We start from the raw sequence: 18324 nt of genomic DNA on the forward strand, positions 1-18324 counted from the left end.
TGATATTTATGTTTAATATTTGTTGTGGGATAGAGGCATCACTGGCAAAGCCAGCGTTTGCCACCCATCTCGAATTGCCCTTGAAGAGTATCTTGCTGGGCATTGCAGAGGGCAGTTCAAAGTCAACCACGTTGCTGTGGGCCTGGAGTCACATGTAAACCAGACTTGGTAAGGATGGCAGCTTTCCTCCCTAAAATACATTAAGTGAACATATGTGGTTGGTTAGCTCAGTTGTCTGGATGGCTGGCTAGTGATGTGCCAACAGTGCAGGTTCAATTCCTGCTCCTGCCAAGTTACCATTGAAGGTTCTGCCTCTTCACCCTCAATCCTGGCCTGAGGTGTGGTGACCTTTGGAGAAAACCCACCAATTTGGATCTCTCTCAAACAGGTGTCTGTACCCAATGGGCTGCTACGGTTTTTATTTTAGGACCTTTATTGAATTCCTATTCTGTGAGCAACCGTGAATCTGAATCTCAGAACATTACGTTGAGAATGTAACTTTAAGCAAGTTCTGAGATTGACATAAGAAAGAAATGAAACCAACATGCCCATTCTAAAAGATGACAGACTTCACAAACAATCCAGGTCTTTTTCAATAGATAATTTCAGTTACATCACACTGTAAACGTTTGCTATAAATTGTGTCGTACGATCTTGTACTCCACAACCACCTGATGAAGGAGCGGTGCTCCAAAAACTAGTGCTTCCAAATAAACCAGTTGGACTATAACCTGGTGTTGGGTGATTTTTAACATTAGCCTCGGCTTTGACATTACCACTCCCCCACAGCCTTGCCCAATCTGCTTGACCCGCCCTTGTGTTGGACCACCATGAAAGGGTGGGTTTACATTGTAGGGAAAGTGATCTCGTAACATCAAAGGAAACGGTTGTCGGATTTATGTGGGGCCCACTGAAACTTGGCCTGAGATCCAACCCGCTATTGACTGGATGGTGTCTCTCCTTATTTTAGCCAGGCCAGATTGGCGATTCTCACCGGAATCAATGCAATTATTTGCTGGAGGAAGTCTCATTTGTTAAACGCATTGGGTCCATAGTGAGAGGGGGTCCTTCACGTTTCCTGAAAATCCAAGGGGGGGGGGGTGACAAGAAAAATGTCTTTTGATGAGAGAGGTTTTTGGGAAAATAAAATCCATGCTACATTGCATCTTTCAGAACATCCCATACTATGAAATGCATGGGTGGTGCACTCTCTGTTATGATATAGATGATAAAATCTATGATTCATTTTCTTCTGTCAAATGTGCCAAGAGATTTCATTTGTTTTTCACTTGAACAAAGGGCCGTTAATTGTTCCCAGAGAGTCAGAGTGAGTGAGCTGTGTACATTTGCTAACGATGTGATTGATGCTTTACAACTGAAACCAACAGCAGCTGGTGAACTAACTTCTGCATCGCATTTCCTTCCTTGTCTGGGCGAAAATCACCAGGACTAGTTTAAATGCATCCTCCCCTTCCTTAAAAGTTAAAGGGATTCCCTTCGCCATTGGTTGAAAGGAAGAAACCTGAGGTTAGGGTTGGGCTGGGGGTTCGTTGGTGTTAACATTGAAAGCCCCTTCTCCTTTTATGTCAATTGTGTTTTCTTAAAGATAAACTGGGTGCTTGAAAAGCCATTGCCTTGGCTTTGGGCCAAGTGCAGGAAAGTGGGATTGGAATAGTGTGTTGATGCTTGGTTTCCAGCACAGAGATGATGGGCCAAAGGGCTTTTGTTCAAGCAATAAAATCTTGGACTCTAAAGCAGTTGCATTGGGACTCAGATGATTTAAGAATCTGAGTCATAGAGATATATGGCAGGGAAACCGAGTTTTCGGTCCAACACATCCATGCAGACCAGATATCCTAACCTAACCTAATCCCATTTGCCAGCACTTGGCCCACGTCCGTCTAAACCCTTCCTATTCATGTACCCATCCCGATGCCTTTTAAATGTTATTATAATTGTACCAGCCACCACCACTTCTTCTGGCATCTCATTCCATCCACGCACCACCCTCTGTGTGAAAAAGTTGCCCCTTAGGCCCTTTTATATCTTTCCCCTCTCACCTTAAACCTATGCCCTCTAGTTCTGGACTTCCCCACACCAGGGAAAAGACCTTGCCTATTTATCCTTTCCATGCCCCTCATGATTTTCTAAACCTCTATAAGGTCACCCCTCAGCCTCTGGTCCAGGGAAAACAGCCCCAACCTATTGAGCCTCTCCCTATAGCTCAAACCTTTTCTTTAATTCATTCCCCAGATGTGGGTGTTGCTGGCCAGGTCAGCATTTATTGCCCATCCCTAATTGCCCAGAGGGCAGTTAAGCGTCAACCACATTGCTGTGGGTCTGGAGTAACATGTAGGCCAGGCTGGATAAGGAGGACTGTTTCCTTCCTTAAAAGACATTAGGGAACCAGATGGGTTTTTCCAACAATCGTCGATGCATTCACTGTTCTTATTTAGACTCTGAATTGCAGTTTTGTTTTTGAATTCGGATTCCACCATCAGCCACAGTCGGGTTTGAACCCAGGACATTATCTGGATTAACAGTCTAATCATAATACCACTAAATCGTCACCACCTCTGCTTCATTTCCTGTGTCCCAAGATGTTGAAAGGAAGCAATGCAAAGGGTTAATGGATGGAGCAGGTCCCTCGGCCTGATACACAGATGTGGACTCTAAAGTAGCGACAATTTGTTGTTGACAAAAGCCCTGGAAAGCAGCCATGATTGAACGTGCCCAACTTCCAGCAGCCTCAAAACGGCAGCCCGTGTTGGGTTGGAAAATCCTCCCCCTGTTCCCCCTCACGTCAGTTCCTTCGTTGTCTCTAATTTGACAGACTTCCAATAAAGATTCGAGCTTCTAATTCAGAAAAACGGGAAATCTGGGATTTACTCGTTACCAACTTGCTGGCCACTTCTGACTTTCCAAGATTTAAATCTAACTCGACTGATGGATTATTTCAAAGCTTTGACACCATTTTTTAAAAAAGGATTTGGTTTTAATTACATTCCCCGCTGTAACAGGAGGTTGAATGAAACAGCTGAACATGTTGTCTTTGAATAAACACAAAAGCCCTTTCTCCGGCATTTCTTTTCACTATCCCTGGTATGGCGCATTTTAGCGCGTTTTTGTTTAAAAATTCTTGGATTTATTTCTCTTTGCATCTCCCTCAACAAACTGAATGAGAGTCCATCGTGAGACCCCAGTTCAGCGACTGAGCAGGATCAAGGATACAAACAGATGGCACCAGGTGCCAGAGTAGTGGGTGAATTGCCCTTCTCCAGGGAAATGTATGAAAAATCTTGCCAATTGATTTGTTTCCTTGCAGTGATGGGCTGAGAACTGTGTACTAAAATGTTTAACTTTATGTTCTCTTGTATTTTTGTAAGGAGATGAAAAGTCTTTAATGGTGGAATGCAAAGTGTGGAGATGTTGAGATGAAATTTTATCATGTATGTCTGAAGAACTCATTAAAGGAGCGACAAGGGGCAGTGAAGGATTTGAGTGTGAGTACCGACTCTATTCTCTTCTTGACTTTTGTTTCACAGCTAAGACCCTCTTCTGTCCCAGATGTCATGTGACGAAGCAGTAGCACTCCGAAAGCTTGGGATTTGGACTATAGCCTGGTGTCGTGTGACGTCTGATCTTGACTCTGAGGATGTGAGGTGACAGTTCTGGTGGTGCTGGGGTTAGCTGAGTTCCTAATTGTTCAATTCTTCTGATTTTTTTTCTTTTCTGGATTTTGTAGAAACTTGGGAGGTGGTCCATTTGGCCCATCGTACCTGTGCAAGCTCTGAGGGGAGAGTCTTAAACCGCAGCTCTGATATTTATTTTTCTTTTGATCCGATTTTTGTCTGCAGTCAGAAAAGATTTACAAGGATGTTGCTGGGGTTGGAGGGTTTGAGCCATAGGGAGAGGCTGAATAGGTTGAGGCTGTTTTGTCTGGAGCATCTGAGGCTGAGGGGTGATGTTCTAGAAGTTTAGAAACCCATGAACGGCATAGATAGGGTGAATAGCCAAGGTCTTTTCCCTGGGGTAGAGTATAGGTTTAAGGTGAGAGGGGAAGATTTAAAAGGGACCTTGGGGGAAGATTTCCTCACAAAAAGGTGGTGCATGTATGGAATGAGCTGCCAAGAGAAGTGGTGGAGGCTGGTACAATTACAACATTTAAAAGGCACCCAGATGGACATATGAATAAGAAGGATTTGAAGAGATGTGGGCAAAATGCTGGCAAATGGGACAAGATTAATTTAGCCTATCTGGCTGGCATGGACAAGTTGGACCGAAGGGTCTGTTTCTGTGCTGTATGACTCCATGACTAAGAGGGACCAGGTTTGTGAGTTACTGGAACACTCGCAGCATGTTGTTGGCTAGTTCAGTTGCTTGGACAGCTGGTCCACAAAGCGACTGACTCCAGCAGCAAGGGTTCAATTCCTGTATACTGGCTGAAGTCATGTGTCAGTCCCACTTTCTCAACCTCTCCCCTTGTCTGAGGGATGGTGACCCTCTGGTTAAACCTCCACCAGGTGCCTATGGTCTTCCGAGACTATAGTCACATCAGCTTTCATCTTAGTCATCTATGGATAGTGACTGAGGTTGCAATCTCAAGGAATCTGGGAGATTCCGAGGTTTACGGGGAGAAGGCCGGAGAATGGGGTTGAGAAACTTAACAGCCGTGATCGAATGGTGGAGCAGATGTGATGGGCTGAATGGCCTAATTCTGCTCCAATGTTTTGTGGCCTTTTGAATCCTCCCTGCTCTTGCTGCCTGCTGTCAGTGTGTGTTGGAAGGGTTCACAAATTGATAGTTAACCTGTTCGGCCACACTATGAACTCCGCTTTCTTTTGACATTATTTGAAGATTACCTCATGGGAAGTGAGTGTCACAAGCTGGCCAGCATTTATAACCCATTCCTAGCTATCCTTAAATGGCAGCTTGTTTAGTAGCTAGCTTTATTCGGGCAGTTGAGTGTCAACCATGTTGCTATGGGTCTGGAGTTACATGTAAGGCCAGACCAAGCAGAGTTCCTTACCTGAAGGACATTAGTATGAACCAAGTGGGTATTTTCTAATGATCAACAATGGATTCACGGTCATTATTAGACTCTTAAATCCAGATTTTGTTTTTTCAAACTGAACTCCTATTCTACCATCTACCGTGCTGGGATTAGAACCCATGTTCCCAGAACGTCAGCTGAGTTTCTGGATTAATAAAATAACGATAATACCACATTGCCTCCCCTTAAAATCAAGTCCTGGCATGGGAGTCCAACCTGGAGTTACCAGCTCAGATGCCACCCAATGTGCCACAAGACCTTCACACAGGTGAGAATTAAATGACGAGGGTGTGGAAAGTGCAGGCAGGTGAAAATTCTGCCTCCCAGTGGAGCTCTGACCTTCATTCAAAGTATCTTGCATGTTGCATGCTCACCTGAGGCTCCTTGGAAGCCCAATAGTGTGTGCATCCACGATTTTGGCTCATGCAGTGTAAATATGCCAAGGTAGAGAAGGAAGGCTTTTAGTGCTCATATTTGGAATCAGGACATTTCACCAATAGATTTACGGATGTAAGTTTGTCATAGAATAGAATCCCGACAGTGTGGGAGCAGGCCATTTGGCCCAACAAGTTCACACCGACCCCCTACTCTATATTTACCCCTGACTAATGCCCCCGAACACTGAGCGATTTAGCATGGCCAATTCGCCCTAACCTGCATATCTTCAGACTGTGGGAGGAAACCCATACAGACATGGGGAGAATACGCACACTCAGTCTCCCGAGGGTGGAATTGAATCCAGGTCCCTAGCTCTAGGAGGCAGCAGTACTAACCACTGAGCTGCTGTGATCCAGAGAGGTGGGCTACTGCTGAAGTGACACTGGTTTAAATCCCCCCACAGCACCTGATGGAATTTAAATTCAATTAATAAAACAGTTAATTGTTATTTTAAAATCCCATCTGATTCACGAATGTCCTTTAGGGAAGGAAACTGCCATCCTTACCTGGTCTGGCCTACATGTGACTCCAGACCCACAGCAATGTGGTTCCTGCCCTGTGAAGAGTCCTGAACACATCATTCAGTTCAAGGAGCAATTAGGGTTGGGTGACAGACGCTGGCCTCGCCAGTGCCCACACCCCACGAAAGAGTAAAAAGAAACAAAATCTGATTGAGGAGCAGAAATGTTTTTCGCGGTGTCCCAACTGATTAGTGATCCTCAATCAACACCACAGAAACAGATTACCCTCTCGTGGTCATGATCTTGTTTCTGTCTGTGGGATCTTGCTGCACATTCTTTGGGAGGGGAGAAGAGTGGGCTTTCATACTGGGTTTCACATTCCCATGAAGAATGGGATTGGAGGGGGGGAGCGGGGAGGGGAGGCTTGCAGAAACTTCTGGAAAACTCACCTTAGCCAAACCACTGTCTGCAGGGGAGATGCGTTTGGACAGATCGTTTCTGGGGAAAGGGTAGAGTTGAACGTGCTTGGGATGTTGGGGTTCAGTAGTATTAACCATCTCCATCTCGAGCAATGTAATGATGGGCATTTCCAGGGTGGAGAGGGGAGAGCAGGGCACAGAGGAGGAAAGGAACGCTTTTTCTTCAAAAGAAACTAGGAACTCTTGGTGCCCTAGTTTTTTTGTTTTTTTTTTAAATAATGAATTTTGTTGTAAAGATTGTTGTTGTTTTTCTTAGGTGGCTTTGTTCCTGGTTATATTTCTATCAGAAACCTCTCTCGCTTGTCAGTTTGGAGTATTCCAACCCCATACAACAACGTATGATTTGCCGCTCAATACCCTGGTGAGTTGGGGGGGATGAGAACCTCTGTGACCACCCATGGTTTGGGTTGGGAATGGGGATGGTTTCTTTTAACTCGTTCATTGAATTATTTGACACTCAAGAGGCCATTCAACATACAGTATCTGTAAGGACGGAAATTGATTGGCATAGGTTAGAAACATTATAGCTTTTATGTGAAACTACGCCTTTGTCTCTCCTTTATTCCTTTTGCCAATTGTGTTTAAAATCTATATCTTCTGGCTACTCATCCTCCTGGCAGTGAAAACAATTTCTCCTCATTCAGTGCAATCAAAACCTCTTCCTAATTCAAGAACGCCTCAATTAAATCTCCCCTGATTCGTTGGAACATAGTCCCAATCTTCCCACTCTGTCCATGGAATTGCAGCCCCTGGTTAATCTCAGTTCCCTCTCTCCAAGACAGGGCATCTTTTGCCAAATTCGCTGCCAGTTTGAGTGTGCTCTCAGTCCTTCTCTTGTTGAAGTGGGTTTAAGTCAGCGTTCCCAGCCGGAATTTTCTTTCCTGTCCTCTGAGAAGCGGTGAATCAAAGTCTTCAGCTTATTAATGGCAGCTTCCCAATGAAGCCATTACCTTCTCTGCAGTTAGGGCTCGACAGCATAGGGGGTACACAGTCTTGATCACAAGATCGTGGCCTCGGAGTAAGGTCGCTGTCATTTACGATTGCGTCAAGGCAAAAATTCCTTCCCTCTGGTTGTGAATCTTTGGAACGGTCTACCGGCATATCCAGCACTGAGATCAGTAAGCTGATTCTGGGCGTGCTTGGGTGAAGGTGGCGTTGACGATAAAATCAGCCATGTTGAATAACGGCTAAAAGGGGCTGAATGGCCACCTCCTGCTCCTTTTTGTGTTCTCATACGAAAGCAAAAATTGCTGGCAAAACTCAGCAGCTCGGGCAGCATCTGTGGGTAGAAAGCAGAGTAAATGAAGAGTCGTAGAGCTGTACAGCACGGAAACAGACCCTTCGTTTCAACTTGTCCATGCCGACCAGATATCCTAAAGTAATTTAGGCCCATTGGCCAGCATTTGGCCTATATCCTTCCAAACCCTTCAGTTTGTGTACCCATCCAGATGTCTTTCAAATGCTGTAATTGTACCGGCCTCCACCACTTCCTCTGGCAGCTCATTCCATACACGCATGACCCTCTGCGTGAAAAAGTTTCCCTTCAAGTCCCTTTTAATTCTTTCCCCTCTCGCCCTAAACCTATACCCTCTAGTTTTGCACACCTCCACCCGGGGAAAAGACTTGGGCTACGAACGAAACATTACCTCTGTTTCTCTCTGCACAGATGCTGTCAGACCTGCTGAGTTTCTCCAGCATTTTTTGTTTTTTTTTTTCAGATCTCCAGCAACCGCCCTCCTTTTTGTTTTGTTCTTGTGTTCTCAGGTTGGCTGTCAACCTGTTGGTTCTCAGGTTGGCTGTCAACCTGTTGGTTCTCGGGTTGGCATTATGGTTGACCTGGAGGCAGGAGTAGAGGATAAATTAAGTTCTGTTCTCTGCTTCATTAAAAATAAATCAAAGGCAATCCTTGTGCTTATGTTGTCTGATGTTGGGCAATCTCATTGGAGTGAAATTGGAAAATGCTTTTTAGCAAAAGTATGAAATGTCTCTTCACCGGGACACCTTGTCCCATCGAGTGTCAATTTGGTCAGGGTTAGGGATTGAAAATGAAATTGAGAATTTGGCAGACTAGGCTTGAGGGGCCGAACAGCCTCCTCCAATTCAGTCCTTTTTTTAAAAAAACTTAAAACGTGAATGTTTCACAATGTTCTCGCTTTTGATCAATTAAAAACCTGGTTACGTTGACGTTGACAGGTATTTTGAATAAATAAGGAAGAAATGAAACTCCGACGTCAGCATGAAATGGTTGATGTCTTTTCTGTTTCCTGCCGCTGTCAAATGTATTTGTTTAGATTCTTTTTCGATTGAAGCACCTATCTTCACTATTCATCGACATATTTGGAAAGCGAAATGGTCTTTAAATCTTGTTCTGTTTTGCTTTATTTACAGAGGACGCATCTCCCTACAGACTACAACTTCACTGTTTTCTTGCAGGACACTGCCAATATGGTAGGTTTGCCCGGATTGTCATCCGTTTACAGGGTGGTTATGTTACGTTGGGGAAGGGGGAGCTGTCAGTCTCAACTGGTAAAAGACATTTCTTCTCTCTCTGTGTCTCTGTCTTTCCCCTTCATGCAGCATGTCAACAGGATCCCCTTCATTTCCAATCCTTTCCCTGGCATTGCTGCTTTGTGGGAGCTTGCTATGCAAAATTGGCTGCCACTACAACAGCCTTATTCTTTAAAATGTAATTTATTGATCCTTAAGTGCTGTGGGACATCTTGTTGTCTTGAAATTCTCTCTGTAAAATGCAACTTTTGTTTTCTGTTTCGTCCTATTTGCGGAATGAACTTCCAGCGGAAGTGATGGATATGGGTGCAGTTATAATATTTAAAAGACATTTGGATAAGTTCATGAATAAGAAATGGTTGGAGACATATGGGCCAAGCACAGGCAGGTGGGGCTAGTTTAGTTTGGGATTATGGTTGACATGGACTGGTTGGACTGAAAGGTCTGTTTCCGTCCTGTATGAGTCTACGGCTATGACATTTTTTTGATTCAATAACTGGGTGTGGGTGTCACTGACCAGCCTGGCATTTATTGACCATCTGTAATTGCCGAGAGGATAGTTAAGTGTCAACCACATTGCTGTGGGCCTGGGCTTACATGTAGGCCAGACTGGGTAAAGACAGCTTTTATCTTCCCTGAAGTGAACCAGATGGGTTTTTCCAACAATGGTCTAATGATCGCCATTAGATTGCTAATTCTTTTTTTAAAAAATTGAGTTCCAATTCGACCATGAATTTGATGACGGACATTCCTGAAGAAGGGCTTATGCCCGAAACGTCGACTCTCCTGCTCCTGGGATGCTGCCTAACCTGCTGTGCTTTTCCAATGCCACCCTTTTTCACTCTGATCTGCAAGAACTCACTTTCTCCTGAAACCAATTCATTCCCTACCCCAACCTCCTGCAACCTTTCCCACCTTCAATCTGCGGAGATCTTCAAAATCCAGATTGATTGCATCTGAACACCACCTGATTTTTCAAATGTTGGTATCTCTCACCAAGAAATCGTGTCAGCCAGCACACCGCGTCAGTGGTATCTTTTCAAAAGCTGCCTCGTTGGCGGTGTAGACTATCTCCTGATCAATGGTGAAGGTTCTGGGCCACGATATGCACTCGATTTATCGGTACATGGAATCTTTCAGGTAGTTTTGCAAAACAGAATTTTTTCTCTCTTTCCCCTCTCTCTAACTCAGTCGCTTATCTGGCTGTTTGCATCAGTTTGTCAGCTCGAGCAGATTTGAGGTTTAGAGGCTGGGAGAATACAAACTCTGCTTTTGCAGCTACAATGACTTGCAGTGGATAAAAGATTAGACGTGCCCTCCACTTCCTTTTGTCTTATTTTCTGGCCAAAGTAGAGAGAGCTTTATGTTCTATGGTCGATTCACAGTTCCTACCTGGTGAGTGTTTGACCGAGAATGTGGTCAGTCGGATGCTTTCACTTGGAAAAGATGCCATTGAAGTTGGTTCAGGAATGGAGTTACTGAGGAGTTCTTACCAACCCAGAAGGAGCTTCACTCTATTCTTTGATGGTATAAACCTTGAACCTTCTTGAAGAGAGAAATGTGTTGCTAAAGATTTTTGTTTTGCCAAACTTCAAATGATTGCAACAATTTATACCAGGAGGAAAGGGTGCTCGTTGCTTGTTGAATCAACTCTGGCTGAGGGCATGCAGAAAGCAAAAGGATTCCTCAAGTTCCTGGACAGTTCCTGGGAAAAATGAGTTCAGAATATTAAGAGGGAAGGTAGGGATTGAGAACTGTTTTTGGAAGGGAGTTGTGATACCAATTTCCATTTGCAATATATCAAAGTAATGAAGGTAGACCCCTGTCTGCTGAGCCCATGGGCCCACCTTCATTACCTCAAGGCAGGATAATACACTTCGACAGACTCCTGGCTGCATGCCCAATGTTCTACTTTCCGTAAGCTTAGGGTCATCCAACACACCCCATACCCTGTGTCTGAACTCGCACAAAGTCCCATTCCCCTGACACTGACCCACACAAGCTCCTCTCGAGCCAAAGTTTGATTTTTTTTTTTTTTTCTTAACATTTTCTTCCTTGTTTACAAAACCCACAAGGGCCTTGTTCCTGCCTCACTCTGTGGAACCTCCTTCTGCTCTCCTCTCGCTCAAGGTGTTGTTTCCTTCACAGTGATCAGTCTATTCACAAACCCATCTGCACCCTTCTCGTATAAATTGTTGTGATTATTTAAAATTTGGTGTTCTTGCAAAATGTCCTGATGTAAACCTTAGCGTTCTGACACAGTCTTTTTCTGTCTGTCTCTTTTTTTGATTTTCCCACATCGCTTTCCCTTCCACCACTTCCCCCTCTCTGTCTTTCTCCCCCCTCACCCTCCCCTCTCTCTTTGCCCCGTGTCTGTCTCCCCCCCAATCTGTGTTCACCCTGAATTCCAACAGCCCCCATTGTATCTTCCCCATAGTGTCTCCACTGTGTCCCCATGTTTGTGCTCTAGCTCTCTATCTCTTTCCCTACTTACTCTCTCTCTCTCTCGTACTTTCTTTCTCCCCCCCCCACCCTTGTGCTCTCTCTCTTCACCCTTTCTCTCGCTCTCTTCAGTAATACTGGCTTTACCTCTGAGCCCCTGCTGACCTGTTGTGGGACTGTGTGCATATTGTAAGTGTGCTATTTCAGATTATGGCTGCAGTAAGCATGTAGGTGGGTTGCTGGTGTGATTACATTTGGGACCTCCAGTGTTGGGACTGAAGAATTCAGGTTTCTGAGTGTCCTGTTCACTGTGGATCTTAACATTGGGTGTGCTAGTGACTATGTTCCCAAAAGAGCAAAACTAACTTACACAAGGAGGCAGAACGCAATATCTTCCAACTCTGAGTAAATATTTATTTGATATTGAAACGTCTTACTCACTTCCAGTAAGGTGATGTATTTCTGGCACAGAAATACAAATTTTCACCCAACTCAGTAAGGTGTGGTGCAACTTGAACTTGTAGTGTGGGTGTTGAGAGGAGCAAATTGATTAATTTGTATCAAAGGAGCACACTAATCCTAAAGCTAGGCTAACTATTCTACCACGCCTGGCAAGTGAATAGGGTTTTACTGTTACAGGGTAGGGTTGTTGTAATGTAATTCAGACAGTTGTTTTCACTTTTCTTCTCCAGCATCACCCCCCCACCCCAAATCTGGTAGTTGCTGTTCTCCGAAAGAGTATGTGGTGCGTAACATTAGACTTGAATCTGCAATTGGACAGCACCTGCTGGCTTATCCTGAATGTGAGAGGAATTTTGCTGACAGCCATTTTGGGATTGTCACTGAGGGTGGCAGTGTGATGCGCTTGTCTTACTGGAAGCTACATACATTGATGCACTGGACTGTATTCTATGGAGACTGACAGACTGTGCACCTCTTTCAACCCCATTTAAATAGTTGCCAACCTTTCACTGGTTCACTCTCAGGGCAATGCCTTGATTGGCATAAACACACCCATTTCAAATTTTAAGAGCCTGACTGTTAACTGTCGATCATCATTTAATGGGTGCATTCTTCACAGCAGCTCCTCCACCAATCAGTCAACCTGCCAACCAATCAGCATTTTTCCCTTGTGCAGGACAAATGTTGGTTTACTCCTTGAATTGGTTTTCTTGTGAATGGTCCTGATGAGTGCAAGACGTAAAGCTTTGACAAAATGTCTTTATTTTTAGCAATGTTTAATTATCGAACAATTATTTAGTGCAATTTATTGGAGTCTTTTCAAAGGAGTAGCGTACATTTTGGTTAAAGGAGAGCCTTTGCTTAGAGTCATAGAGATGTACAGCACGGAAACAGACCCTTCGGTCCAACTTGTCCATGCCGACCAGAAATCCTAAATTAATCTGGTCCCATTTGGCCCATATCCCACTTAAACCCTTCCTATTCATATACCCATCCAGATGCCTTTTAAATGTTGAATTTCCAGAAATTGGCACTTCAAAGGTTATTATCAGAAAGTAAAGACTCCATATTGAATGAGAAACATTACAGACTGTCTGGCTGACAGATAATAGAGGACACATTAATGGGTCGTCACCTGATTGACAGGATACAATGAGTGGGATCCTGCAGCCTTCTATATTAGGGGCTCAATCCTTTTACAATTTACATCAATAGTTTAGCTGACCACGGTGGCTCAGTGGTCAGCACTGCTGCCTCACAGTGCCAGGGGCCCGGGTTCGATTCTACCCTCTGGGTACTGTCTGTGTGAGGTTTGCACATTCTGCCCACCTCTGCGTGGGTTTCCTCCCACAATCCAAAGATGGGTGGGTTAGGTGGATTGGCCAATGCTAAATTGCCCCACAGTGTTCAGAGATGTGTAGGCTAGGTGCCTTAGTGTAGATTAATAGGGTAGAGGAACGGGTCTGGGTGGGTTACTCTTCAAAGGGTCAGTGTGGACTTGTTGGGCCGAAGGGCCTGTTTCCACACTGTAGGGAATCTTGAATTAATTTTCTCATGCATTAGTTCATCAATATTTATAGCCCCCCCCCCCGTTTCCTGCCTGCCCAGATGTTGCAGCACCTTCTACCTGTTGACCCCTAATAAAAGAATGACTTGCATTTATATAGCACCACTTTGGAGAACGCCTACTGTGTGGAAAGAGGCTATTTGTGACTGCAATGATCCTCCAAAGAGCATTCCATCCAGACCCACACCCTATTCCTGTAATCCTGCATTTCCCATGGCTAATCCACCTAATCTGCACATCCCTGGAGTGAGGGAGGAAACCCACGCAAACACTGGGAGAACATGCAAACCCCACACGGACAGTTGCCCAATGGTGGAATCAAACCCAGGTCCCTGGCGCTGTGAGGCAGCAAGGCTAACCACTGAGCCACTGTGCCACCCTTTTATATAGAATGTCCCAATGAGTGTATGGTCACTGTGATGCAGGAAATGGCACAGCTGGTTATGCACACCGCAAGCTCCCACAAACAGCAATGTGTTAACGAGCAGGATTACTGGCCTTACCGCTCCTGTGTTCTTCTTTTGAAATTGTTTTTCCGTCCCGCTGAGTGGGCAGACAGACATCTGTTGAAGGTCTTATCTGGGAGCTGGCATGCCGTGGAGAGCTGAGCTCACTCTGTGAGCCCTGCGAGCTAATCCTGATGTGTGTGTCCCGGCTGGGCCTTGAACCCACAATCTGGCCGAGTGGTAATGTCGCTCACCTATTAATCCAGAGACTCAGGTCATGTTGTAAAGACCCTGGTTCAAATCCCACTACAGGGGATGGTAAAATTTGAATTCGATAAATGGAGGGTCTAATGATGACCATGAATCCATTGCTCATTGTTAGGAAAATCTCATCTGGTTCACTAATGCCCTTGAGGGGAGGAAACAGCCATCCTTACGTGGATTAGCCTCCATGATACTCCAGACCCACCGTGATGTGGTTGACTCACAATTGCCCTCTGAGCAATGGAGGATGGGCAATAAATGCTGGCCTAGCCAAAGGTGCCCACATCCCATGAATGATTGAACAACTGAGATGTGGGTAAACACTCCACACTTGAGTTGTAGCTAACGGACGTTACTAGGTTGTCTCTCAGGGTCTGAGAACCTCATCCTATTGGTCTTTTCTGGAATTTCTGATGACAATGATAGTCACCATCTCCTCAGCCTACCCGAGCTGTCAACCTCTCTTATTCCTCCCATAGGACAGCTGTTGCGTTGATCTGCAGGCAATGTTGTCCCTGAATCGGTCGATTGGACATCTTTACCGTCACTCGATGGATGAGCTCCAAAATTTGACTCTCGGCGTCCTGCAGCAGCTGAAATTTCTAGAAGATTGCCCTGTTAATGTAAGTTTCCCAAGACCTTTTGAAGTGGGGTGCTGGAGGAGCGGCAGAGTTCAGAGTTCACACTACTCCTAACATATCCCACCTTTCTCCACCCTGACTCCCAGCACAATCTACGGTAACATCAATATTCCTGGGGGCCATCACAAAAGTTATCGACTTTAAAATGTATGCACAATTCCCTAGGCTACTTGTACTCAGAAAATGAGGACTGCAGATGCTGGAGGTCAGAGTCAAGAGTGTGGCGCTGGAAAAGCACAGCAGGTCAGGCAGCTTCCAAGGAGCAGGAGAGTCGACGTATTGAGCATAAACTCTTCATCAGGAATTTCTAATTCACTCACTCCTGATGAAGAGCTTATGCTCGAAACATCGATTCTCCTGCTCCTCAGATGCTGCCTGACTGGCTGTGCTTTTCCAGCACCATGCTTTTTGACCACTTGTTTTCTCAACCCACGTTGATAAAAGAACATTTTAAAAACCCAATAGAACAGCGATTTCTGTAAATCAGAAACAACAGCAGAAGTTGCTGGAGAGAGCTCAGCAGGTCTGGCAGCACCTGTGGAGAGAAATCAGGATTAACGTTTCTGGTCCAGTGATCCTTCCTCAGACAGAAGAAGAGATCAGATTTCTGAACTTAACAAAAGCTGCTATTTATTACAAACAAAGATACATGAGGTCAATATTTGTGAATCATGGGCTTATAACTCCATTAATTAAAACTCTAATGCCCTTATACCCACCTGCCCCTTACACCAACTGGCAGAGAGACATAGATGGGGGGGGGGGGGAGGGGGGTTGTAGGGTGTATGCTGCAGTGGAAACTTTGGTGTTATGGACAGAGGGAAAACTGGGAAAACAGTTCTGAGGCTACTGTTCATGGGATCTATTGAGATGCCCCTTGTGCTGATCAGAACACTGCTGCTTTTTTTTTGTCTGGATATTTCCACTGATTTGCAAGAGGAGCAGGGTGGCTCACCTTAAAAGGACTTGCTGACTAACAGTCACAAAGTCCAGCCTCTGCTGAAGTAAGGATAATAGAGTTTTTTTTCTCTTTTTTTTGACAAGCAGTGCCCTTCTCATCAAAGGGCTCTCCTGGTTATATGTTTTTGTGTGTGGGTGTGAGACACAGTGAAAGACAACAGGTGTACAAATCTTTATTCATTTCCCACCACCAGGAAGAAAGGAAACATCAGGGTGGCCAGTGACAAGCAGTACCCTTCACATCAAAGGGCAATGCTGTGTGAGCAAGGGGTGGGCAGGGATTAAATCAAAATAGAGTTGGAGTGGGAAATAAAGTACTCCGCTCCCTGTGGTGCCCACCTCTCCCTGAACAGCTCGAGGGAGTTGGTAGATACTGATAATAGGCTGCTTCAGGCTTACCTCATGTTACAGACAACCGTTTAAGTTCCTGAGTGGGTCTCACAGCCGCAAGCTGTATGATTACCCGAGAACCAATCACCTCGTTGTTGGCAGGCAGAAAACCTTTGCCTTTGTAACGGGTCACGAATCCAGAGCTTGCTACCCAAAGTTGCATTTGTACACAGCCCTGTAGTTCCAGTTTGTCTGCTGTAACACACAGCTTTACAAACAGTGTTCACACGGAAAATTAAATTATTGGTTTTCAAAGTATGAAATTATCCTTGGTTTGAAGGACAGGTCTGTTTTCATTTCAGTTCACAACATTTAAAAAAAAACACAAATAAAAAGACACAATCTTTACAACAGATGGCCTTGTGGTAGGGCTTTTGCCTGAAATGTCGATTTTCCTGCTCCTCAGATGCTGCCTGACCTGCTGTGCTTTTCCAGCACCACTCTAATCTTGATTCTAGCTGAGTCTCTGGATTAATATGATACCACTAAAGTTCTGGGGACCTGGGTTTGAATCCCACCATGGCAGATGGTGGAATTTGAATTCCTTAAATATCTGGAATTAAGAGTCTAATGATCATGAAACCACTGATTATGAAAGACTCATCTGGTTCACTAATGTCCTTTAGGGAAGAAACTGCCATCCTTACCTGGTCTAGAAGACATGTGACCCCAGACCCACAGCAATGTGATTAACTCTTAACTGCCCTCTGGGTAATTAGGGATGGGCAATAAATGCTGGTCGAGCCAGCCATGCCCACGTCCCATGAATGAATAAATAAAGGGAGAAAAGCTTTCTAATTCAGTCAGCTAATGGTTTCACATTGAGTGTACTGAAAGTTGACCTTTTCAGGATTTTCTTTTGCTCAGGAGAAAAAAAGAACCTTTTAAGAACTAGTTATGAACATGCAGGACATCCCATTTTGAAGAATGCATGAGGGGCCAAATCAGTCTGCCTTTGTTTAGTCCACTCGTGAGATGTGGGTGTGACCCAGCCATATTGACCATCCCTTATTACGCTGACTAAGGTGGGGTGACCTATCTTCTTGAGCCGCTTCAGTCTATCTGGTGTTGGGAGACCCACAATGCCATTAGGAAGGGCATAGCTGGATTTTGACCCGGCGACACTGAAGGAATAATGATACTTTTCCAAGGTGGGATTGTAAGGGATAAATATTGGTCAGGACCACCTCCTTGTTGAATCTGCATCATCATTATCCAGAAACTAAGGCCTTGTTTTTCCCTTTTCAATGAAATCTCTTTTGAAAATCTCTCCCTGCCACAGTCTTGTGCTCCCTTGGGATCATATTGGAAATTGTTACCCAACGTGTACCCTTGAGCCTTTGAAGGGGGTAACTTTCTGACTCGGCATATGGTGCTACAGACTGAGTCACTTCTGGCACTGCATTGGACTGTTTCATGCTTTTGAGGATATTTCTCTTGGTTTTTTTTATTTTAAAGTTATGCCTCCCTGCTAATGGTGACACCTTTTATTCCTCATTCCAGGAATCATTTCAATGTGAAATGGTGCAGTGGAATTCTTCACATCTTCTCCTGAACTTGATGGATCACTTCAGACGTTTTGACGCTACCTTCGAGCAGAAAAAATGTGACTTTGAACGATGCACTTTATACACCTGCCTGTCAGGTAAGGACCTCCCAATTTCTGCAGCTTCACTCGTCATCGTGTTGTGAGGTGGTGGGGGTTAGTGTGCTCGTTGTTCTCGGCGGTGGGGGGGTGGTGTTTGGGGCTCAGCAGTGACATGGAAGAGTGGGAGGAATGTAATATTTCCCTGTTATCTTGGGAGTGGAATTGACCAGGGTCCTATAACAAGCAACAAACTGCATTCCTGTCTCCTCCTGGCATCGCACCAGATCTAGAGGATCTTCGGGTGAGAGGGGAAAGATCTATAAAAGTGACCTACGGGGCAATGTTTTCTCACACAGGGTGGTGCGTGCATGGAATGAGCTGCCAGAGGAAGTGGTGGAGATCAATTGGCCCATTGCACATATCAGCTCTTAGACGAACTATCAAATTAATACCACTCTTCTTCCCCTGCATTAAGTGCAGCATTTATAGTCCATCCCTATTCACAACTTGGAAAAGCTCAACATGGGGTAGTGGAGCTCGTTTCTCACCTTGCTGTAAGCATGTCTCGGTGTAACCTGTATCTCCCGTCCCTCCCTGTTCTGCATGCCTGCGTACTGGTCACTGT

The 18324-nt window shown here is 44.9% G+C and overlaps 1 protein-coding gene across 3 annotated transcripts in view; it reads left to right on the forward strand.

Annotated features, from left to right (window-relative positions):
* dicp1.2 (diverse immunoglobulin domain-containing protein 1.2) overlaps nt 1–18324 on the forward strand; it is a 40658-nt gene that overhangs the window by 8082 nt on the left and 14252 nt on the right. For 2 of the 3 annotated variants that reach the window (XM_043679628.2, XM_043679632.2), the window contains exons 2-6: nt 3387–3503; nt 6688–6792; nt 8820–8879; nt 14600–14743; nt 17615–17756. In XM_043679628.2, coding sequence (XP_043535563.2) covers nt 3435–3503; nt 6688–6792; nt 8820–8879; nt 14600–14743; nt 17615–17756 — 520 coding nt within the window. In that variant the 5' untranslated portion in view covers nt 3387–3434. Of the gene's footprint in view, nt 1–2994; nt 3288–3386; nt 3504–6687; nt 6793–8819; nt 8880–14599; nt 14744–17614; nt 17757–18324 lie in introns of those variants that run through there. The other variant, XM_043679629.2, reaches the window with a different exon arrangement.

The sequence above is a fragment of the Chiloscyllium plagiosum genome, unplaced genomic scaffold, assembly GCF_037043375.1.
Source record: "Chiloscyllium plagiosum isolate Xiang-an unplaced genomic scaffold, Cpla_swu_hap1 HiC_scaffold_33, whole genome shotgun sequence".
NCBI lineage: Eukaryota > Metazoa > Chordata > Chondrichthyes > Orectolobiformes > Hemiscylliidae > Chiloscyllium > Chiloscyllium plagiosum.